Source organism: Cyprinus carpio, chromosome A21 (genome assembly GCF_018340385.1).
Source record: "Cyprinus carpio isolate SPL01 chromosome A21, ASM1834038v1, whole genome shotgun sequence".
NCBI classification, from domain to species: Eukaryota; Metazoa; Chordata; class Actinopteri; order Cypriniformes; family Cyprinidae; genus Cyprinus; species Cyprinus carpio.
In genome coordinates, this window is record NC_056592.1 from 6,348,207 (window position 1) to 6,373,448 (window position 25,242).

The 25,242-nt window shown below is 36.0% G+C and overlaps 1 protein-coding gene, 1 long non-coding RNA gene and 1 other non-coding gene across 5 annotated transcripts; 2 read left to right on the top strand and 1 right to left on the bottom strand.

The window, feature by feature from the left end:
- Positions 1 to 1,054: 1,054 nt before the first annotated feature.
- On the top strand, positions 1,055 to 16,914 carry LOC109045223 (neuroendocrine convertase 1-like). Of its 3 annotated transcripts, XM_042778752.1 has the most exons (15): positions 1,055 to 1,442; positions 2,130 to 2,234; positions 2,517 to 2,642; positions 7,206 to 7,352; positions 8,044 to 8,120; positions 10,418 to 10,506; positions 10,769 to 10,941; positions 12,131 to 12,343; positions 12,562 to 12,662; positions 12,787 to 13,020; positions 14,199 to 14,356; positions 14,432 to 14,565; positions 14,655 to 14,816; positions 15,840 to 16,254; positions 16,318 to 16,914. In XM_042778752.1, exons 1-14 carry the CDS (start codon positions 1,269 to 1,271, stop codon positions 16,209 to 16,211), a joined length of 2,265 nt encoding a protein of 754 aa, XP_042634686.1. In that variant the 5' UTR covers positions 1,055 to 1,268; the 3' UTR covers positions 16,212 to 16,254; positions 16,318 to 16,914. The 3 variants fall into 3 exon arrangements, with proteins under 3 accessions (XP_042634686.1, XP_018918616.1, XP_018918617.1); XM_019063071.2 differs by having other exon boundaries at positions 15,840 to 16,914; XM_019063072.2 differs by having other exon boundaries at positions 1,056 to 1,442; positions 15,843 to 16,914.
- Positions 16,915 to 17,676: 762 nt separating this feature from the next.
- Positions 17,677 to 18,819, top strand: LOC122149275. The gene is made up of 2 exons (XR_006162908.1): positions 17,677 to 17,871; positions 18,105 to 18,819. It is a non-coding gene; the product is annotated as an uncharacterized LOC122149275 (long non-coding RNA).
- A 6,015-nt stretch (positions 18,820 to 24,834) lies between these two features.
- trnav-uac lies at positions 24,835 to 24,907 on the bottom strand. The gene has a single exon. It is a non-coding gene; the product is annotated as a tRNA-Val (tRNA).
- Between the last annotated feature and the right edge of the window lie 335 nt (positions 24,908 to 25,242).

The window sequence follows — 25,242 nt, forward strand, 5'->3', positions numbered from 1 at the left end:
TTTCCTGCAAAAGTGAATTATGAATATCATATATTTTAAAAGCCTATTTCTTAGCCTGCTCTTTATTAATGGTGTTTCACTTATGTGACTTCTTGTAAGTATTTTGATGATGTCATTGAGTTTATTCCACATTATATTGCATTAATGTATTTTTATATATTATTAAGAGTTGGAAATCATTAGTCTGACAAATCAAGATGGGTGGCCAACCAACATACAGGAAGCCATTTTGTTGTCATGTGACAAGAAAACCATAAAGATTGGACACCATGTAAGGTGTCAAAAGTATGTTGTATTAATTTTTTGCTACTTATTTATTTATTGGCTGGTATAAATGCAATTGAAAAAACTATTAAACATAAATTACATTTCTAAGAACTTAGCTTTTTTACCTTTTTATTTATGTATATTTGTGTGTCGTCACACATACAGCATATATCTGTCTATAGAGATAGATACATACAGATGCATACATACATAAAATATATTTACAAACGTGTAAATATAAATCAACTTGCTAGTTTTTTTTATTTGTACTGGAATGCATGTGATTGCGCTTTAATATGGATATAGTTTTTGCCTATGCAGCTCGTGTTGTGGAGCTGTCCACTGCTGCGGTGCTGAAACCTTCTCCTCATGACGCAGACAGTTACGCCAACTATTTAACAGCTGTTTTTTTTTTTTTATTATTATTTATTTAATCCAACCCCCAATATCTATTAATCCCAAGCTAATGATATATTGATTTGAACAGATGTTTATACAAAGACACATTATAAAATCTAACCTAGTTGTAGGAGGGTTTGGCGAACATTAGTGCGGAATTAACCTTGTATTTATTTTCTCACATTTCATGTTTTCAACAAAAGCTTCCATTCCTGCTCCATTTCTAAGTGTAAAAATGCTCGTCGACTATTTATAGAGAAGCATTCCCCTCCTCTTCCATGAGCAATTCACCCCGCCCGACTCCCCCGGGACCCGAGCATCCTACCCCAGGTAGAAATTGACGTCAGAGCGGTTCGTAATTTGACGTGTAAACATCCCTTCCCCTTCCACGACTCTCTCATTGGTTGCGCTCCATGCGCGTTCAATTACTCGCTCACACTGCATCAGAATTAACAGGAGAATATAGCGTCTACCAAGGAAGCTGAACTGATATTTCGTGTGTTTACATATTCTGTATTTATTTATTAACTTATTTCTATTTAACAGTTTTGTATCCATCGTGATCATCCAGGTCATTTTTAAGTGGTTGTAATTGATTGGAAATGGAAGAAAGATGTCGTCCAATGTTGCTGTGCAGTGTTCTTGCTCTGTTCTGTGCGCTGGTGTCCTCAGCTGTGGACAGACAGTATCTGAACGAATGGGCGGTGGAGATACCAGGAGGACTCGACAATGCCCGATCCATCGCCGACGAGCTCGGCTACGATTTAGTCCGAAAGGTAAGTCACACACTGTTTTTTCACTCCATATAGGATGAAACACTTGTCTCACACACACATATCTGGCTCTGCTTTGCATTCTGTATGAAATTGTATTTTGTGTAATGCATTTATTCACAGCAACACTCTTGCTTTGCCAGATCATATTTGTTCTCTAGATCTGAGGAAAAAAAAAAGAAAGAAAAAGAAAAAAAGGACATTTGCTTTGCCATTAAACACTGAAATGTTTTCTGAGATATGGTTGAATGTGTTTTGCAACTAGGATACATGTTTTTTTTTTCATATATCTATGTTAGATCTGTCATCTGAATCCACCTTTATTTTTTTTTCTCTCTATAAACTCCATAAAGCAGTTCAGTAAATGCAATTGTAAATAACAATACAATCTTTAATGCAATTTCTACATGAAAGTCAGATATATGTCAGACTTTATATGAGTAAACATTCACCTGTTGTTGTGTAGTCTTCTTATAAGAATGTTTTATTTTAAATGTAAAGAAAATAAAGGAAACCCAACTCTAAGTAAGCTGACAGACCTATTAATTCTGTAAAAAAAAAAAAAAAAATGAAGTGGCTCCAGGCCGACTAGACTAGACAGATGGGAACTGCGTCATTATGACCAGGCTTAATTTAGCTCCAAATATGAACCGTTCTCTTCAGTCAGTTCTCTCTGTCATTTGCGTGCAGATTGGGGCACTGGAAAACCATTATTTATTCAAGCGGCACAGTCACCCTAGCAGGACCAAAAGAAGTGCGGCTCATATCACCAAACGTCTGTCAGAAGATGACAGGGTATGGCACTTTTCATAACCCCTTTATTCTATATGCAGTATGTAATCATAAAATGTGAATTTATGCAAAACCCCCATATCATTCCAATCAATTAGGTAGGCTTATGTCATGTACTTTCCAGTCCTGAAGTTTAAATAATATTTTATTTCTGAAATAACAAATAACTTTTAACATATCTAATGTATTGTTGATGTAGGAGATGGAAAAGTAGTTAGGTAGTTCTGGTAGTTTTTGACACACTGCTAAATGGTTTTGTATGGGCACCTGTGGTTTCTTCTGTAGGTGTCTTGGGCTGAACAGCAGTATGAGAAACAGAGGGCCAAACGCGCCCCGCTGGGGGCCGAATGTAAGGACTGCTCGGTGGACAAACTCTTCGATGACCCCATGTGGAACCAACAGTGGTATCTGGTGAGTCTCGACATCTTAACTTTCCTTTGTCAAAGACAGGATTTGAATTTCTTTGGCTCTGCAACAGGAGGTATTTTTTCCCGTTCATTTTCCCCATAGCCATTTTAAAAATGTTCTAAAGGTGTTCTCATTTCCATGGTTACAGCAGTTTAAGGCTGGACTACACTACACAAATTGAACAGTTTTGAAAACACTAGGCATCATACACTTGCCAACTTTGTAAATAGTTACAGAGAAAAACTAGGCATCATATACTAAAAGACTGAGGATCATACACTACCAGACTTTCAAGTCTTTCCAAACACAACAAAGAAACAGGTGCCTTGTTGCTGGAGGATGCATGACAAATGAAAAAGATATTTGTTCTAAAATCAGTTTAAAATACCAAACATATCTGACATCCTTCAATTGTATGGAATCATAGTCTGAAGCTAAAAAATCAGAGTCTGTGTCCATCATATATTACGCAATCTTCTATGAAATCTGTCAGTTTAAATCTGCAGACCGGCTCTGACTTTTGGCAACTAGCAACAACTTGTTCAGACTGTAAATCTGCGCCAAAGTCGTGTAGTGTATTCCAGCCTTTAGTCATTCAGTGGAAGTTAAAATCTCACTGATTTGTTCACTTGTTTATATTACCTTTGTTAAAAAACCTCAGTGAACTCAATATGTTTGACTTAAAAATTTAACATGAAATATCTTCCAATAATGACAAAAGTGGACATGCAGTATGTGCTCAAATGCGGAACCCATTAATATCAACAACGGCTTTGTTAGGTTGTCCTATAAGTGTTGTAAAAGCCATTGCAACAGTCCTTTTTGGGTTAATGCATTACATTTCCTGTCTCTAGGCCTTCATTACTGGGTCAGTTGTCCCTCTGGACTTTTCGCACAGTTGAAGCCCATTATTTTTAAGCTTTCAGAGCTCATAGTATGGCTAAACAAAAATTAGATTGTAAAGGAGAACCCTCCTTAATCCCAAACAACAGAAGAGCCAATCACACATTAGTACCAATTTATTGAAACACAATGGATTGATGGGTTTATTTTATGGAGGCCAAGCTCTTAATGCCAGAGAATGGCTTCCGTACAGTCACAGATGGGGATTCAGTTGCCTCTAATATGGATCACAGCTCATGGTTTTTATAGTAACTCACTCTAATCAAATTGAAAACTTCCATTTGAATTTCCGATTGAGGGATTAATTTTTTGGACAAACATTTTATTCTAAAATGCAATTTAACAGTGGTATGAACCGGCAGTGACCTTTTGTTCTTTTTGCTTCAACAAGTCTGCCGTTTCTAAACCACTTTATTCATGTTTGGATTGTGTTTGTGTGAGCGCCGCCACCTCCTAACCTAATTGCTCATGAAAAATCCCCCCCACATTTATATTAAAAACCACACCTTTTTTCCTAAATTATATCTTATAAGATGATGTCAGCATCTCCGTTTATTCATATTCAGTTTATTAGACTAAAAATATAAAAATGTATGTAGATTATAATATGACAAAACTAAGTTCAGAAAAATCTAATTCTGAATATTGTTAAATGCCACATAATATTCAGTTTTGTTAAATAACACTGGTCAACGATTCAAATTGACACAATACAAATTCAATTTGTTTTGTCTTTTTATAAGCTCCATAAAAATGAATATTAGCAAAAATGAAATGCATTGCATTTTAGTGAAAAGGAAAAGGGGGTTTCAAGACTCAGAGGTTGGTAAGTGCTGGAATAAGCTACTTTTTATTCTATTTTGGAATAATCATTTTTAATGAATTTAAATAAAGTTTTATAAAGTATATTTTTGTATTTGACTGTAATTAATAGATTTATATTATGTATTCAATTATGTAATTTGCATTGCTTCAAATGCATAGTTTACACCATGGTACTGTGTTATTTTTTAACTTTTGCTTAATATCAAAGTTTATAATATTTTGATCCATCTCAGAGTTGGTTGGTTTGGCTTATTCTTTACTGCAACAATTTTATTTTATTTTATGAACAGAAAAATTACTTAATGTAAGGCTGCTGAAAAGTGGGTGGTCGCTGTTGCACTCTATCAATGTGAGTGATGAGGCAGTGAAGGCAGGTGGTTAAAAAGGGAAAGAAAGAATGACATTCAATTTTGTTTGATGAAAGGGTAGATAGAAAAGAAGGATATGGATTTATGGAGGCGATAGATGGCTCGGTGAATGGATTACATTTCACCAGAGAGGACTCCTGATAATTCAATTAAAGAGATGACTCATATGCTTCTTGTCTCTCTGTATGGAGAACGCTGTGTGGTTTTATTCATATTTTATCTGTATGGTTCTGGGTACATTTTTAAATGTATCACTGTGTATGACTGCTTCTCCATAAAGGCAGCAATCATGTTAGAGAGTTTATGCACCTGCCAATATCTGAGATGCCCAGTAAAACTTCTTGACTCACTAAGAAGTGCTATGAAGGTGGTAGATCAGTGACGTGGACATCAGCTGTGGGCTTTACAACTCTCTCGAGGTTATGCTGTTCGTGATTGTGCTATGTGGCAGAGCCGTCATGTGCGGTGGGTCGTCTCATTTACTCCCCCTCCCCCTCCGGTCCTTCTAGAGTCAGAGCTCAGCTATGAGTCATGCTTCATGGTAATGTTACTGCAGCTTCTATGCTTAATTCGTGAGCAGATCACAGATCTCTTTCTTCTTTTTTTGTCCTTTTTCCTATACCACTTTTATGCCTCAAGCTGCTTTGTTACATTGCTAAATACACCATATACAATCATATACGCTCTAGTGGTGTTTTGCTTGTAAACAACTTCTTGAATAATGAAAAACAGATATTTTTAGTGAGCGAACCATTTTCATTTACCTCATTTACATAAAAAATTTGAATAAATCATAGTTTTGTGGAATGTATGAGCTGTAAAGGTGTAATTATAAAATAAAATAAAAAACATAATTTCATAATTTTCTCACCATTTGGACTTATTTGTCTAAATTTTGACATGATATTTCAAGATTTGTGTGATAATTCCGACTTTTTATGTCATAATTTGGACTTAGTTCTCATAATTTCAACTCTGGACTCTGGACTTTTTGTCTCATAATTTCCTTTTATCTCATACTTCTGACTTCTGAAATTCTGAAAATTTCATAATAGTGAATAATCATTATGTCAGTATGTCAAAAGTATGACTTTTATGTCATCATGACTTTTTATGTTACAAATAATGCATTGGTAAATCTTTTTTTCTGATGCTTTATGTCATAGTTTCTGGACATTGCATAATTTTCACTTTATTTCATAAGTATGACTTTCATGTCATAATTATGACTTTTTATGTCATAAATCATGCATTGGTGATTTTTTCTCATGCGGCAGAATTGGACTACCATATGAAATTAAACAAATTGAGGATAAAATAAATGATCTGCTTTGTCAGTGGTGCTTAAATACTCTCCTTTTAGATATATAGACATAAGATTTTTTAGAGCAGTAAGAATTTAACAAATCTACATGAATGATTCAGTGACTCACTCATAATACTCAAAAAGACACTTGCTTGTGACGACTTCATATACAGCAAGAGTCAATGAATGAATCACTGAACTAATATGAATGAGTCATTAGATTAGATTAGATTAGATTAGATTAGATTCAACTTTATTGTCATTATGCAGAGTACAAGTACAGAGCTAATGAAATAACTGAAGTGCAAGAATATAGTGTTTTATATACATAAAAAGTGCAGAATAAGTGAAGCTATGATTTACAGAATGTACAGTGGGGTTGCTATATACAGTATTGAGCAGAGTATATACAGAATATAAATAGGAATGCAGTGGGGATTGTATGTACATTATGAACAGAGCAATGTAGGATTATATATCCACATTATGAACAGCAGCAATTTTTGGTAATAAATACATTGGATGAGTTTGCAAAAGTATTGTTAAAATGAATTCTATGCAAAAACAGTAGTGCAATTATATACTTATAGAATAGTTTACTGTGCTTTGTACAGTAACAACTTAGTTTACAGTGCGATAACTAGAACAGTGTGCAGTATGTGCAAAATATGAGTAGTGCAAATACTTGTATGTAAAGTACATTTGGTTGAACACAATCAAAAGATTCACTTCACTAAAATAAATCAAAATCCAAGTTATCCATTAAAAATTGTTTTGCTAATTGGATGGAAAGCCCTCCGCTAATACACTCAACTCAACTCAGGTTAGATGCATTTTATATACTAGCCACTCAGCAGTGTATTTCCCATCACTGCACAGCAGCTCTCTGATATTTAATTATCGGTCAATAAGAAGATATCCCCTCATGGTCTAGTATGGACTGAAAATAGTCTCCACAAAACAAAAAGGTCAGCATGGATGATTACATCACCGCCTTTCATTTTCAAGCAAACAGCTTTTGTTGGAAGGGTCAGTGGTTGTGTCATACAAAAAGGGCTTTTGTCTTCATGAAGAGGTTTGAGAGTGTTGAGCGGTACTCATGAATATGACCCTGAATTACTCACATATTCACTTAAACTGTCTTTCTTCATCCTCCCCTTCAAGCAAGACACCCGGACGTCATCATCCCTCCCCAAACTGGACCTGCACGTGATCCCGGTCTGGAAGAAAGGCATTACGGGCAAAGGAGTGGTCATCACCGTGCTGGATGACGGTCTGGAGTGGAACCACACCGACATTTACCCTAACTATGTAAGCGTGTCATCATTGGCAACGTCTGCTCGACCACCATCAGTAAAACTCTGTGCTTTTGTTTCCATGCCAACACCGACCCCTCAGCTGTGCAGAGGATTATCTGTAGTGACACCTACCACAACTAGAGCAAAGCCATTTAATGAGGACCTCCGGTATAGGAGATCACAAACAAACAATCCCACTCGCTCATTCAAAGATATAAAAAAATTCACTCTGAATGTGTGTTATTTACATAAGACTGTAATGAGCCCAGCATCCCTTTCTTGCAATAGAGATGACTCATAAATCACAGGATAACATCAAACATCTGTCTCCTATTAGCATTTGAGTACATTGTGGCATCAGCTGTCGCTCTGCTGTTGGTTTGTTTACAAACAGCAGTCTTAAAAAAAGAAAGCCTTAAATCGAGTAGAGACCCGTATGTGTCTGATGCTGGCATCAGTTATCTCTGGAAATAATATATTATATTTTTATCCAATTTTGTGTAAAAATGCTTTAACTCTTTGCAATTCAGTCTAATTAGAAACAGTAAGAGTAGTATTTCAAATATAACCATAGTTTCTCCCTTCCTATAAAACGTCATCTGATTGCAACATACAGATACTAATGTTATTTATTCTGGGTATGCCAGAAATATTTCCACAATCATTTGAACCCTCATTTATTCTTTCACCTCTCCTCAATGTAGGATCCTGCTGCTAGCTATGATTTTAACGCCAACGATCCCGATCCCTTTCCCAGATACGACTCCACTAATGAAAACAAGTGAGTGAATGAATCTCTATACTCTTTTATTTCTCCAGGTGAATGGACAGAAAATTCCAAGACTGTTGATCCACACTTGAAAAATACAAAGACAGATTTTCCAAAGCCTTTAGCCTTTCAATTATGTTAAGTACCACATACAGCGATAAGGAAACTGATGATTGACTGGAGAATGTTACAAGCCTTGGACTGGCATGGTTTTATTCTGCCTTCTTTAAAGAGATTAGCAGATTTATTTAACATCATACGAAATCTGTTTAGAGAGAATTAGACCAGACTGCTGTTGCTTTCCATCTTTAAGCTGCTATGAAAGGAGAGCTGACAGTGTCAGAAGGTCTGATCTGAGAAGGTCTGTTCTTCATCAGGGAACGAGTGTAATCCATTCCAATGGTACACACATCACTCGTGCTGTCTTACATAAGAGGATCAGAACCCATCCACATCTATGTGGCCCACAAATATGTGTGTATATATATATATATACATGTATATACATATACACATATATATATATATATATATATATATATATATATACATATACACATATATGTATATATATATACATACATGTATATACATATACACATATATATCAAAGTTTGTACATATGTAAACAAATGTAAGTTTTTTTTTATTATAAATTTAATTATATATTATATACATATAAGTATACACATATATGTACACATGCAGATTTACATCTTTGGTAGTTGCATTGATGTTTTTAGTGCTTCAAGTAACATTTGTATACAGGTAAGGGAGCATATGTTATAGCATTCTGGTGAAGATTAAGCTATGCAACAGAAAAATAAGTGGTCATGAAAATAGAAGCACTCCTTATTCTTTCTCCATGTGGTGGTATGTCTCTCTCAGGCTGTGCTAGTGAATGACTCATACTGGGCCAGCTATAGTGCTTTTGTACATGCACACACACACATACACAAACAAACATTCATAATTATGCACACACACACTCTTGAATTGACACACACAAGCTCACTTATCCTTTCGCACTGCCCATGTCAGCGTATTCTTTTTCAGCTGTGCTCAAGGTGGTTTGCTATGATTGTTTGTATGGTGTTGAATGCATCAACAGCTCATTGGTACTTCAGATGATGGTTATTACAAAGGAGGGAAATAAATAGTAACTAACAGTTTTTAAAATCAAACACAATCATAATAATTCTTCAGCAAATTACTCCCTGCAAAATGTAATGTCATCCAACAGTTATCCATTGTTAGTCTAATCTTTGACATCAGTCACTGAGTACATATTTCCTCTGTAATTTTTTTTACAAATATTTGTGGTGATTGATTGCTAACACTAGCGTCATTATTATGATTACTTACACAGGATAAGGGATATAAACAAACCACCAACCCAAAGAGTCTGACTTGATGTCTCAAATCATTTGGCTTCTTAAGTAGAGATGTTGCTTTATTTTATAAGAGATACTTATGAGTTTTACTTGGCAGAAAATTAAACGGAGTTAAAAGCCCACAAACTATATTCTGTGCTACATCTTTTAAACTGGACCAATAAGCTACTTAGCAACCACCCAAAACACCCCAGCAACCAGCAGGAAGAACAACCATCTAGCAGAACACCAAAGCAATCACCTATTAAACACCCAGAATATACTAGCAACCATCTAGCAAACACCCATACCATATAGCAACCACTTAGAACACCCTAGAAACCACTCAGAACACCCTAGCCATAGATATACATATATTCACTGATGCCTCATAAGCGGCTGTTTCTAGGGGCCTCTACATGCAAACTGTCTGCCATATTGGAACTGGTTCCGGAGCCGGTCTGTGAACACTCGAAAGCAACTATATATGTGATAGACTTAAGCAGGTGATTTGCTAAACACAATACAACAAGAACAAGGTGTTAGCTATCATGACAAAAAAAAAGTACAAAAAATTAATCATCTGTAATATTGAGTTAATACATATAAAAACAAACCAACATATTCTCAGCTGTGAAAGGTTATCCCATTTCTTTAGCGTTTACAACCAGAGGCTGCAGAGTGTTGTGGCATCTTGAAAAACTCATTGATTTTTATTGTAAGTGATGACACGTTGATGACCAAGATGGTGGACATATCAATGTGCCTGGAGCAGTCAATTGTGGAATCTATGTATATATATATCTATGACCCAAGCAGCAACCCAGAACACACTAGCAACAATTAAATTTAGATATAATGAATTCTGAATATCCCCCATTTACTAAATTTGAATGGAGCTTAATTATAGCCCTATTCTCCACTGTATGTCCTCAGGCATGGTACCAGATGTGCCGGAGAGATTGCCATGCAAGCAGACAACAACAAATGTGGCGTTGGAGTGGCCTACAACTCAAAAGTGGGAGGTGTGTGTTGTCAAGCTGTGTTTGTTCACTTTTTGTATCTTAAATTTACTGGTTAGAATGATTATATAACAGCATTGAGCTATACAACAAATCATGCACGTACACAATTTTTCCATGTCCACTTCAACATATAAAGCTTTAGTGAGTCATAACATCATACAGCACCACAGATTATGGGATGCATTTAATCGCCAGCATTCAAACACTTGAAAGTTGTTTTGACATTTCAGCAAATGTCATCTTTTGTGCTTCTCATCTGCAGGGATACGAATGCTGGATGGAATCGTGACAGATGCCATCGAAGCCAGTTCTATTGGCTTTAACCCTGATCACGTCGACATCTACAGTGCTAGCTGGGGCCCTAATGATGACGGAAAGACAGTGGAGGGACCCGGGCGTCTGGCCCAGAAAGCTTTTGAGTACGGTATCCAGAAGGTGAGAACTGTGGACCATCCAGCAACCATCCAGAACACCTTAACAACTACCTAGAACACACTAGCAACCAGAACATCCTAACAACCACCTAGAACACACTAGCAACCAGAACACCATAGAAACCACCCAGAACACACTAGCAACCATAGAAACCACCCAGACACACTAGCCACTAGAACACCCTAGTCTAGCAATGACTTAGGATACCCTAACAACCAATTGAACACCCTAGTAGAACTTAGAAACTATCTAGCAAACAATTTAGCAACCACCCAGAACATTCTAGCACTCACCTAACACCCATCAAGAGCACCTAAGCAACCACCCAGAACACACTAGCAACCAATCAGAAAACCATGCAAACCATCCAGCACACACTAGCAACCATATAGAACATGCTAACAACCACCCAAGACACACTAGCAACCATTTTGCAACCACCCAGATCCAGCAACCACCTAACAACCATCAAGAACACCCTAGCAACTACCCAGAACATACTAGCAACCATTTAGTGACCATTACCCTAGCAACCATCCAGAACCCCTAGCAACCATCCAGAACACCCTAACAACCACCCAGAACTCACTAGCAACCATCCAGAACACCTTAACAACTACCTAGAACACACTAGCAACCAGAACATCCTAACAACCACCTAGACACACTAACACTTGCAACCACACAAAAAACACCAACAACAAACTAGAAAACACCCAGAACATTCTAGCACTAGCAACACCCATCCTAAGCAACCACCCAGAAACACACTAGCACCATCCAGAATGCTAACTACCACCAAAGACACACAGCAACCATTTAGCACCTAAAACAACAAAAAAACACCATAAACCAACCACACAAAACACAAGACACAACAAAAAACATATAAAAAACACTATAAAACACCATAAACTACCCAGAACACACTAGCAACCCTCCAGAACACTCTAGCAACCACCCAGAACACATGAGTAACCATCCAGAACACCCAGACTGGACCCCTAGAACCACCCAGGACACCCTAACACACTCAAACAACAACAAACAACAAAAAAAAAAACACCCATAAAACCAGACTGGTAATGTATTGTACTTATGACATAATAATCTGTATAATATGTATAATACGATTGTGATACAAACCCTTTATAATCAAATAATCTCTAAATAATTGTTTTTACTCTAGGGTCGTGGTGGGAAGGGCTCCATTTTCGTCTGGGCATCTGGTAACGGTGGTCGTCAGGGCGACAACTGCGATTGTGATGGATACACAGACAGTCTCTACACCATCTCCATCAGCAGCGCATCCCAGCAGGGTTTGTCTCCCTGGTACGCTGAGAAATGCTCCTCTACGCTGGCCACGGCCTACAGCAGCGGAGACTACACCGACCAGAGGATTGTGAGTCTCCTTTGCTTTAATTATACATTTTCTTGCTGTTACGATCTCAATTATTATATTGCTTTTGGATTCCTTTGTGTCAAATGACTGAATGTCTCCTTGGAGATCAATAAAACAGATTGTCTGATGGTTTTGAGTTCTTTCGGTTGGTGTGTTTGCTTGTTCTTTGTTGGTTTTTGTTGGGTTGACATTTTATTGTTTATCTGATTGTCTTGCAGACTAGTGCAGATTTGCACAATGAATGCACAGAGACACACACTGGCACGTCTGCATCTGCCCCGTTGGCTGCTGGGATATTTGCTTTGGCTTTGGAGCAAAAGTATGTCAAACAATTTGTATGTTATATTTTTTTGTAGGACTACGCTGGTTTTGCATCTGTTCTTACGAGAAATGATTTACATTTGAATAAAAATGTGAATGTATTTTCTTACTCTCCACACTAGTCCTGATCTGACCTGGCGAGACCTTCAGCACTTGGTGGTTTGGACGTCTGAGTTTGATCCCCTGGCTAATAACCCAGGTTGGAAAAGGAATGGAGCTGGATTGATGGTCAACAGTCGGTTTGGGTTTGGCCTCCTGAACGCCAAAGCCCTAGTAGACTTGGCCGATCCCAAAATCTGGAAACACGTTCCGGAAAAGAAACAGTGTATTGTCAGAGATGAGACATTCCAACCAAGGTAGAGTTTGCTTTCTGATATTAGTATAAAAGCACAAGTTTGGCTTTTTGCATAAGAAACAAAGCAGTGGTGTTGCACCTCACACTTGGAAGACAAAGCCACCCTGATCTCCTGCCATCTGTTACTGCGCTCAGATATGGTGATTCATTAATAGCCACATTAATTCAACAGATCCAGTGTGTGTGTGTGTGTGTGTGTGTGTGTGTGTGTGTGTGTGTGTGTGTGTGTGTGCACGCGCATTTACGCCCATCTGCCTGTTCTTTATGACTGCTTTTGAAATTCAAACGAAGGTATATTTTGGGAATTTAGAATTGGAATCCTTGCTGGTTTTTACTCAGTAACCAGAGCTCTTGCATTGGTTTTCCTTATGCATTTACATCAGACAATTTTAGAGACAGTGTGGCTTTAGAGTTCAGACAAAGCTCAGCTGGAAGAAGGGCACCTGAACAGATGTTTCATTTCCCTGGATCTAAAATTCCTAGTAATGCAAATGTTGTGTATAGCATGCCATGCAATCACACACAGCAGAAGCTGCCACTTGCGATGCACATGCTGTTTGTTGGTATTTGCTGTACCTTGTCTAAAGCATTGTAGAATGAGTGAGTGGGGCACTCATTGGGCTGTTGGCTTTGTCTGTCCATCCATCCATCCATGAGCACTTGTTTTAGCATTTAGTGTGCATCACCATGGCACTTGCTTGATGCAAAGTCTGTGCCTTTCAATGTAATCCACAGGGATTACAGTTCATATCGCTCATGAGTTTAGTGAGTCTAGTGAACAGTGGACAGAAAAATCCCTTCATTAATGTTCAAATGTCAAATTAATGTTTGTGTTAAATTTATTAAATTAAATTTAATTAAAAGTAAATTTATTATTTGATAAAAATGCAATAAACTGCAGTAAATTTGAGGTATATTTTATTTGTTAGCATGTAGCGCTCTACTGCTTGAAATGTTTATTTGCATAATGTGTACTATTAAAATAGTAGTATTTAGTGTATTCTGCACACTATTTGGTAAGTACAGTAGTATTCCATTCCAAACATAGCCTGAGTGTTTCCTTCAAATGTTGTTTTTGCTAACATCTATTGAGCTACATGAACCACTGTTTGCAACAGAAAATTTGTTTAACTGTATTTACAAACTTAAAAAAAAAAAAAAAACTTTTTTGGTTTGCAGACCATTGAAGGCTGCAGGTGAAATATCCATTGAGATCCCCACTAAGGCCTGTGCAGGACAGGTGAATTCTATTGTATCTTTGGAGCATGTGCAGGTGGAGGTCAGCATTGAGTACACACGGAGAGGAGACCTACACATCACACTAACGTCTCCGTCAGGTGAGATAAAAACTCACTTACACACGCTACCATGTGCATGTTTGGAAACACTGATTTCTAGATTTGGCCCATTAGGTACCACCACAGTCCTGCTGGCAGAGAGAGAGAGGGACACGTCAGCCAACGGTTTCCGAAACTGGGCCTTCATGTCCGTGCACACCTGGGGAGAAAACCCCACTGGCACTTGGACCCTGAAGATTACAGACACGGTATATACCAGCATCTCTGCAAACAATTATTAAATGCACATGAGCTGCCTGCTTATCACAATCCATTTCCTTCTCTCTTTTGCTCACAGTCTGGACGGATGGAGAATGAGGGTCAGATTATCAACTGGAAGTTGATTTTGCACGGGACATCTGAGAAGCCAGAGCACATGAAGAAGGCGAGGGTTTACATGCCCTACAATGCCGTACAAAATGATCGCAGAGGAGTGGAACCGATGGAAGACATGATCAAGGTCAGAACAGAAGTGAAACTTTAGAAGAGTCCAGTTTGCAAATTATACAGTGACTATGTGATATGTCTTCTGATAATTTTAGTCCATGGTCTGTTGACCTTTAACTTGTGCAACCAAATTTGTTATAGCCTATAGATAATTAAATAAATGTAATTGTTTTCCATTTTATTCAAAGCAATTATATATTTTACATTTATTATATTTATTATATGTAAATGTATAATATAAAAAGAAATAATAATAAGTAATAAATACAAAAATTTAGAAAATATCAAAAAAGATACATATAATAATGTTTAATAAAAATAGTCATTCTAAATGTAATAACACATAGTAAAATCATATAAATAATACATAAATAATACAAAATTAAATATGTATAAGATATAAATGTTTATAAAATTATATATTTGTATATCATTTATAATTATTGTATAATAATTACTCTAATTATATATATATATATATTATATATATAATATATATATATATATATATATATATATATATATATTATATATATAATATATATAATTTATTGTACATATTTATTTATTTTGTGTTCTAGAGTTAACTATAGGGCAACTAGCGTATTTCAAATCAGGAATATTTTTTAAGCTGCAATTGTGTCATTTAATAAAAAATAAGTGATAAAAAAATATATAAATATTAATAAAATAGAAAAATGCATTTTCAGGTTGATCCAACTAATGCACATATGTGTTCTAAAAAAAACACACAGGTAATTGACTTTTTTTTAACTATAAGGAAAGACTACAGCTGCTATATTGAGCATTATAATTCATACAATCATCAATGTCCAGGAGTTTAGACTTGCTAGTGCTTGATTTTGTTTAGAATAAAACACAAAAATGATTCAAAGAAGTGAAATTAGTTTTGAGAAAAGCACTTGAGCACAGATGACCTTTGATATTTTCAAGCATACTGTTTTACATCTGATGGATCTGTTGGAAATACATGGTATGCAATTCCTTATCTCTGCAATTTCCTGTCTCTCTGACACAGGAAGCTCCGACTCCAGTTCACAAACCTGAAGATTCAAGTCCAGTGGTCCCAGACTCACTCCCGTCTGCTGCTTCCATCAGTGTCCCTGAAGAAAATCCAGAAGCTCCAGGCTCCTCCACTGCCAATCTGGCCCTGCTGCGTCTCCTCCAGTCAGCCTTCAACCTGGTTCCTCCCAAGACCTTTCCGTCCGAGAAGATCCCCCCACAGAGGCTGTACCAGGCCCTCGACCGGCTAAACCGCTACAGGGGCTCTGAGAACGGCTTGTTCAGTGACTACAGCAACAACTTCTACAGAGCCCAACCGTACAGGCACAGAGACGACCGGCTGCTGCAGGCGCTATTTGACATGCTTGGAGACGACCAGCAGTGAGACAGGAAGAGTAGGTAAAAGAAGCGGGATGCCCTGCTGAAAAGACTAGCTTATGGTTCCCATGCTGCTCTAGCAACATGCTGTCCACCAGCAAAACCTGGATTGTGAATCTTTTGGTAGTGGAGCAGCATGTTAAACTGGTCTTGGTGATTAAACTGAGTGAGTTATGCACTGCAACATCTCAAACTAGCTGCTATGCTAGTCTTTTCAGCAGGGCGAAGGGGCAAGAAAGGAAGTAAGCTGGCACACAGAGGAACTTGAAATAAGATGCGTTTTGTTCTCTTCCGGACAAGCTTGTTTTTATCTGCACATGTAGTTATCAACTATAAGAATTCTACGGCCTGTGTCTGTCAGTGTGAGTGTTTGTATATCTGTGGTGAACAGCCAGCTGTATTTATCCCTCAGTTTTGAACCAGGTTGCTAAAATATAAAACCAACGACAGGACAAATTATGGCATCTCGTGCCCTTTGCCCTTTTGATGATTTTTCTCATGTTGCCTTCACTGCCACCAACCTTTGCATGCTATAAAACGTTTACATTAGGATGTTATGAAAATATTGTACTATAAAGACCGTGATTGTAAATTGTAACGAAAGTCTCAGTAAATTGTAACTAAAGTCTTTGCAGAATCAGTTTAAAGGGACAGTTCACCGAAAAATGAAAAATGTCATTTATTCACCCTCATGTGTTTCCAAACATTTACATATTTGTTTTCTCTGCTGAACGCAAAAGAAGATATTTTGAAAAATCTTGGTAACCAAACTGGAAACCACTGACTTCCATAGTATTTTTGTTGATATTATGGGAGCCAATAGGACCCAAAACCATTTCAAAATATCATATCTTGTGTTCCAAACAAGAGGAAAGAAAGTCATACATGTTTGGAGTGACATGAAAGTAAATTAATATTTATTTTTGAGTGGACTAAGTTGACATGAAATCAAATCTGAACTGATTTACTTTCTCAATGCACGTTCTTGGTGTCACTGAGCACGATTCATAAGTGCAAGCTATTCCAAATAATTAAATCTTTGTCTTAATATTTTAACAAAATGTAACTTGCTCTCTGCCTCTGAAACGACTTGCCTTTTTGACTGATGTCAAAAATTTATTTTAATTTTCAGTGGTTTGTAACACACTTTTCAGAAATCAAATCAATACTTAAAAGAATATGTTATTCTAGAACAGGGTTTCCTAACCGGGGTTTGTGGACCCCTTTTATAAAAAAATTTATTTCAGCTGGCAACATTTCAAATTTTTATTTAGTTTAAATTGAAGTACTAAAATAGCTAAAATGACCTGAACTAAAACTAATAAATAAAAATTTATAAAAACTATATATTCATACAAAAACAAAATTAATACAAATGACAAACACAACAAACTTACTTAAACTTTCAAATTAAAGTAAAAACTGAAAATATAAAAATAAAATATTATATAGGCTACAAAACCTATAATAATATATCAACGATACTAAAACACTGTTTTGCTCACAATACATTTTAAAATAAAATAATTCCTAATTTATTTTTTGTTTATTTAAAAAGAATTGTCCAAAAATATCAGCAAATTGTTAAAAAATAAGGAATATGATCAGTTACATATAGAAAATTTAGTCATTATATGTATATCTAGTATACTTAAAAAATATTAAAAGTCTGGAACATTACATAAAATCTCAGGTAATTCCAGAAAACAACTTAAGCAGTTTAGCGGACATAAAAACCCTGGGAAACCCTGTTTATAGACTAAAGAATATCAGTAACACCTGGTTCTACGACTGAGTGCTTATAGATCACTGTATAACATTCAGGATGACAGTGTTTAGAGAACTATTTTTCAGTAAACTGTAGAATACCGAGGACATATACCTGTGGGACACCTTAAAGCCTACATCTCTCTGCCCTTTATTTTGCACAGCTTTTACCATATACCTCTCCCCTGCTCTCTCTAGAAACACGTGCTTTCGAAATAATCTCTAAATAGTTATACAGAAATAATCCCAGGAAACTGAGAATATATGTATCAACCGATTTTATATTCAAAAATTCATAAAACAAAGATAAAGTTTTATTTTTCTAAGAGTTCATAGTAATTTATGAGAGTAAAGAGAAGAAATATCTATATAGAACCCTAATATATTATATTGCCATTTACCTCATGAGCCTAAATTGCAGTTCTGTCTCTTATGAATATGTGTTGTTGTACCTTTAACCTGAATGTCTCTGGATGTATTTCCAATAAACCCTATCCAGCTGTTGTGATGATGCTCTGAAAGGGATTGTCTGTGTTTTGCATTTGTAATGCCATCAACAGGCTTGAATGTTCCTGCTCTATTCTATTTATAGGTTAAGTTAACTATGTTGAGTTAACTAAGTTTGAGTGCAAAACGTAAATTGGAAACCACAGTTATGTTTGTATTTTTTAAATATAGAACCTGAAATTGCTGGACATATCAGTTTGTAAAAAGAAATGACTTAATAAATATTTGTCATGGTTCAGCACACTTTATTTATTTTTAGAGAAGTCTTAGTGTTTATTACATTGTGATACACAGCCTGTAATTTTTCAGTGTGCCCAGTGTTTATACCAATTTACGCCTCTGTCTAAAGTTGTTTACAAAATGCATAGTTTAATGTCTTTTTCTTAATAAACTAAACAGTAACATTACAAGCAAATAAGTTTTTGCATATATTGAAACTATATTGAATACAAAGTGAAAACCTCATTTCCTGTTTACTTCACCAATAATGTAAATATTTCTGGCTTGTGAGAGCTTTGTGTAACAGTTATTCCTCATGCACGTCCAAACATTACCTTAATAAACTGTAAACTGGCCAACATTTTTTGTTAAAGGACATGTAATAACCCATTTGCTTATAATCAGTAAGTTATGACAGATATCAGAGAACAAGTCACAGCCTGAACTGTTTTTGAGGTAATTAACAGAGATTAAAAAGTCAAATCAATTAAGTGAATACTTAGATAGGCGAACAAATACTTTGTATTTGTTTTGTTAGGCTGTGAGAATTTGGTTAAGTTTTTATTTAATATTCTCACTGCCTGTTTTACTAAAGACTGACATGTTTGGTACTGTTTGTCATAAAGAGACATAGCGCCTTCTTGTGACGCAAAATGCACACTAAAAACTGAGTTCAGGGCATGAAACACACTTAACCCATCTTGTGTTGCTGGTTAGCACTGCCACATTTGCCCCTGCTGGTAGATGTTGGCTGCAAAGAGCATCTTTGCCTATTGACTGTCATTTAAAGCAGCCATGTATTCTGACAGAATATTTTTTGCAAGCAACAGATAATTCGCAAATATTTCATTATATTATAGTAGATGGTTTTCCAGCGATGATTTGCTTTGGATGGGTAAAATAAATGTAAATACGTATATAGATTTATATATAAAAAAATAAATATATTTATACATAATAAAATATTTATACATAATATAAATTATTTTATAAATATGTATATATAAATGTTTATATTCATACAAAAAAAAATCATCTTTCCATATTGACAGCCATTTAGCAGCCATGTATTCTGAACAACAGATTTTTTTTTTTTTTTATTGCAAGCAACATATAAATGAAAACAAATATTTCATTATATTATAGTAGATGATTTGCCAATGATAATTAGTTTTCCGAGGGTAAAATAGATTCATACACACACACACACACACACACACACACACACACACACACACACACACATCCACACATACATATTATGAAGCACCAAACAGGAAATAATTATATAAAGTCTGAATATACGAAAATGTAAATTGTGAATAAACTGAAGTAAATCAGAATATATTTTTATAAATCTGAATATATAAATGTAAATCAGAATATATAGTTGTAAGTCTGAATGCAAAGAGATTAATGAAATTCTACATTATATTACATTAACATATTCCAGTTTTTAAGATTCTGTTAAGAAACAGGTTACAATCACACTGTTCATTTCTCTCATTTTCTTTTGCTCTTCGCTGGAATCAACTGTCCTCCTGGAGTTTATTCTGCCCGGATTCCCTCCAAATCTGGCTGCTTTGGACGAGAGCCATAGGAACAGATTCCACCGGTCAGATGATGAAAAAGAAGCGGAATACTGTGTGAGAGAACCAGCAGAGAGGACAGAAAATAAAGAACAGGAAGAGTTAAGAGTGGGAAAATGAAAAGAAAACATTATATTAAAACTGATGGAACAGGTGCAAATGGAAAAGACTTGGTAGGGATGAGAGATAAGAGGGCTGAAATGAACGAGGGAGGCCAGGGAAATCTCTCTCTCTCTCTCTCTCTCTCTCTCTCTCTCTCTCTCTCTCTCTCTCTCTTTCACTGTAAATCTCATCTTCTGCTTTGCATTCAGAGGAAGCATTTTGCATTTCTCTGGAATCATCAGAATGTTGTGGTATTCCATTTGGTAATTCCGTCCAGCCTGAGGTGAAGTGAAAGGTGTTTGGAAGTTATGAAAATGTGCTGAGACTGGATTTGCAAGATTATGCAACTCCTCAACAATAATATGCCAGGGGGTTTATGGCCTTAAAATGAGTGTTTCTCTCAGATAAACATACATCTCAATAACCTGTGGACTTTTTGCAAAAATAAAATGCTTGATGCAGCTCTCTTTTTATTTGTTTGATAACAGGATCACTATTTTTGCTACAGACATGAATGATACGTCAAATCCTGTGGAAAGCTGATGGACAGTTCATTGAGTGAAAAATAGACATTGAAGGAGAGATCATTTGGATGCCTTTTGGGCTAGTTTAATTTAATTTATTTAAATTTTTATTTAATTTTTATTATTTTATAATTTATTATTTTATTTTATGTGTAGTTTTTATACAAGGAGGGACCATAATATTATATGACTGCCTTTTGTGCTGGTATTTTAATTAATTATTTATTTATTAGAAGTAGTGACCACAGTATTATACAAACACCATTTGGGAATGATTTTATTTTATTTGTATATAGGTTTGGTTACATTAAAAATATATTTTGGGATATTATGTTCTCCTAATTTCTGCTCTTTGATTGCATCAAAGAATTCCTTAAAATGCAAACTTGATTTGATAAAATTAGTTATTTGAAAGTAACTGAAGTAAAAGTCATTCATAAATATCTTCTATTCCTACTAGAGTAAAAAAGAGGCCTGGCTGTGTTTTGAAACACGAGACTGGCCACACCATCAGTGTCTGTTGGGAGATACGGCTCAGTGTTTCCATGTGATAAGGACCAATATAGCTGGTGCCACTTGTATTTCCAGATGATGGTCAAACATTAACAGTCCTTGACGTTTCAAGACTTTTAATATTCCAGAAATGACGAAGAGGAACTGACAGCAGGACAACAGTGTCACCTGTATACTTAACTCATCATGTACTTCCTGAGAGACAGACTGTTCTGACAGAGTACTCTGTGTGTCCTCGCATGGCACTTGCAGCACTCTGAGTGTGTTGACAGAGCAGTGAATTAGTGTAAGGACCGCATTTGTATGGTTGTATGTTGGTTTTAGGCATCACTGACAGGCTTTCAACCATCAAAGCTGCCGCTCTTTACTGTTGACTCAAAAACGGGTTCACATTGCTAAATTAAAATAATAAATATGCATTGCTATGATAGAAAAATAAACGTGCTCATTAACTTTTTAAAGAGTTGGGGAAATGCTTTCCATTTACTAGTTCACCAAAAAAGAAAAAAAAAAGAAATTTGCTGAAGATGTACTCACTCTCAGATCATCCAAGATATAGTTGAGTTTGTTTCTTCATCGGAACAGATTTGAAGAAATGTAGCATTAAATCACTTGCTCACCACTGGATCCTCTGCAGTGAATGGGTGCCATCAGAATGAGAGTCCAAACAGCTGATAAACACATCACAAAAATCCACACAAGTCCACTTTTTTCACTGGAGTAAGCATTATTATGGATTATGGACTCGTATTTTGGGTAGAAGTGATGGTTTGAAGTTCAGAATGTCTTAATCATGGATTCGTTTGTTACAAACACACAGCTTTTCCCTTCAGAAGGTGTTAATTAATGGACTGGAGTCATGTGGATTGCTGTGATGTTTTTATCAGTTGTTTGGACTCTCATTTTGACGGCACCCATTCACTGCAGAAGATCCATGTGTGAGCAAGTGAGTTTGCTCTATTTAAATCTAGCCAACACTAACCTACTGTAGTAGTGAAACTCATGAAATGATTTAACTAGTGTCATGTTAACAAAACATACATTTTTATATAAAACATAATTTCATCATATAAAACACATCATTTTAATGTCTGTGATTTTTGAGAAAAAAAATAGAGCTTTGGTTTGTTTCTATTTACCCTGGAACATTAATTTACTCTTTGTGATGGTTTTTTTTTACTTCCTACAGTCCTTTTTTTTTTTTTAAACCAGGTGTATTTGTTTTACATTTTTCGGTCTCTGCTTGTGGACGCAGACACGTGTCTTGGTCCCACATGGAGTACTAAGGTCAAAAGATCCACAGTCTAGCACTGTAATCTAATGCCAGGCAGCTAAAGTAAGCAGAAAGTGTTGAGGTGACTGCACACACACTCACACCCATTTGAACAATGTTAAATATCTGTTGATAAACACAAGCAAAGAAAAAACTCTACCTAGAGGAAGATGTATTGCTTACTGAGCATTATGTTTCATTTAGGAATCAACTTTGTCTCAGATGTTTCTCTCAAAATATATTTAAATATATAAATGTACATGTAAATGTAAATGTCAAAGGTTTTTTTACAATCCAAATTTTGATATAATATATGTATAATATGATATGCAATGTAACACTGTTGACATGTCTTCTAAAACTTCATTTTCAAATTATTAGATTTCATTTTTTTAATGTCTGTGTAAATTCATAGGTTTGACTTGTTAGAGTAGAAGCTCTACTAAGTCATGGTTTCTCTCATTAATCAGAGGTGACCAAGATAATTGCTTTAATCCCATCTGTTCTTTATTGTGTTCCAGATCGACATGAGGCTTTATAAAAAAAGCAGCCCATGTTGTGCAGGATTCAGCCATGACAACACCCTGTCAACAATGCTATGGAAATCAGAGGAAATGTAATCAGATGCAGTGACTTTAATGTGCCTGAATGTTTCCACTCCTCAGCCATTGTGCCACTGACAGATGCATCAGCATGATGAGAAACTAATTAACACCCACTTAATTAATACTCATGCTGTTCAGCTAAAAATCACTTTAAGAGTGTTCCTTTACAAATACATGTTATAATCCCGTTACTTTATCTGTGTAGCCTTCTGGACCAGCATGCATTGCAGGGCTGATTTTAAACACCAAATAAACCAGTTTTTAATCAAGGGTGTGGCAGGCTTTTTAAGCAGTCTTAATCTCAAGGATTCACAGTGGCTTCCCTGCACCCAGCCTAAAACTACAGCACCACACCAAAACACCCTGCATAATCACTCTGGCCCAGAGTGTGACTCTGTAAGGCACAGCAGGTGTGCATGCTGGGGGGAAATAGCCAGAAGCCGCCAAACAAGTTTTACAATATGGCAGGGTTACAACTAAATGGTTGACCTTCTCAGATGACACTTTGGCCCAATTCAGTTTAGATGATCAATATGTTCAGATCAGATTAAACTCATTAAAAGACCTGTTTTCGACAAGTCTTGGTTTGTTTGCTGGATTACGATTAATGCAATGGTTTGTCACACCTACATGTAAAAATACCCAGTCCATCAATCATGTCCAGAAACTGTTGTTCCTTGTTCAACATGTCCCTGCAGATTACCGTATGAGTGATGTAACCACGGACCAACTGTGACTCAGAATGACCCTGATGCAATTGGCTGATGACTGCAGTCTGTCACTGCTTACAAACAGTGAGGCATGTACAATAATACACCTGCAGGCTGGACCCAACCAGCCAAACACTTGTTTGACACCTATTGCAGTGTTTTTTTAGAAATACTGCGGTAAAGACAGGGAGTGGTAAGTATGAAGGCTGACAAACCAAATCTGACTCCAATCTTAGCAACGGTGGAGAAAACACTCCTAAAACTGTATGGTATTATTTAGTGTAATTTATTTGCTTTTGTGTTTAATAATCCTTAAAATTACAGGAAAGGTGCAGAGTGCAGAAGCAAGCAATTCCAACCAGCATCTAAACTCATTTTATTAACAAAATATATATATATATTATATTTATAACTAATGTTATTTTGATATCTACAAGTCTGATACCAACAATATAATGGCAATATAAACTACAAAAAAGAAAGTAATTTAAGAAAGTCACTACAAAAAAAATTCTGAAAACATAAAACGTTAATTTTGCAAAAGTGAGTGGCGTGACATACAGCCAAGTATGGTGACCCATACTCAGAATTCACACACAGCAGTGAACACACACACACACCCACACAACACACACACACCGTGAACACACACCCGGAGCAGTGGGCAGCCATTTATGTAGAGAGGTTTGGTGCCTTGCTTAAGGACACCTCAGTCGTGGTATTGCCGGCCCGAGACTCGAACCCACAACCTTAGGGTTAGGAGTTAAACTCTCTAACCACTAGGCCATGACTTCCCCCGAACATCATCTTGTTAAAAATCATGCTTTCACTGGGGCTCGAACCCAGGACCTTCTGCGTGTAAAGCAGACGTGATAACCACTACATTATGAAACCCATATGTCTATGATCCATACCCATAAATCAGTACATTTCATTATGTTTTTAAATATATTTAATTTTTTTTCTTTTTTGGATATTTGTATTTATCCAATAACAGGCATAGAGAAAATAACAAAAATAAATATTTAAAAGATTTGCCATTGATATGTGTGTGTGTGTGCATAATTTAATGATACAAAAGAATGTAAATGAAATGCTGAATTTCAAAGACATATATTGCAGAATTGTATATAAGACTTAATAAATGTAATACTGTAACACTTTTAAACAGATTATCAAATTATTAGGCTAACTGACGAGGCCGATTTTTACACTGTTATTGACCCATA

Excerpts from the sequence above, each read along its gene's own strand:
- LOC109045223 (XM_019063071.2), top strand. The coding sequence starts at position 1,269 with ATGGAAGAAAGATGTCGTCCAATGTTGCTGTGCAGTGTTCTTGCTCTG. Across the intron at positions 10,942-12,130 it reads TTGAGTACGGTATCCAGAAG|GGTCGTGGTGGGAAGGGCTC; the intron begins GTGAGAACTGTG and ends TTTTTACTCTAG. Across the intron at positions 14,817-15,839 it reads CGATGGAAGACATGATCAAG|CAGGAAGCTCCGACTCCAGT; the intron begins GTCAGAACAGAA and ends GTCTCTCTGACA.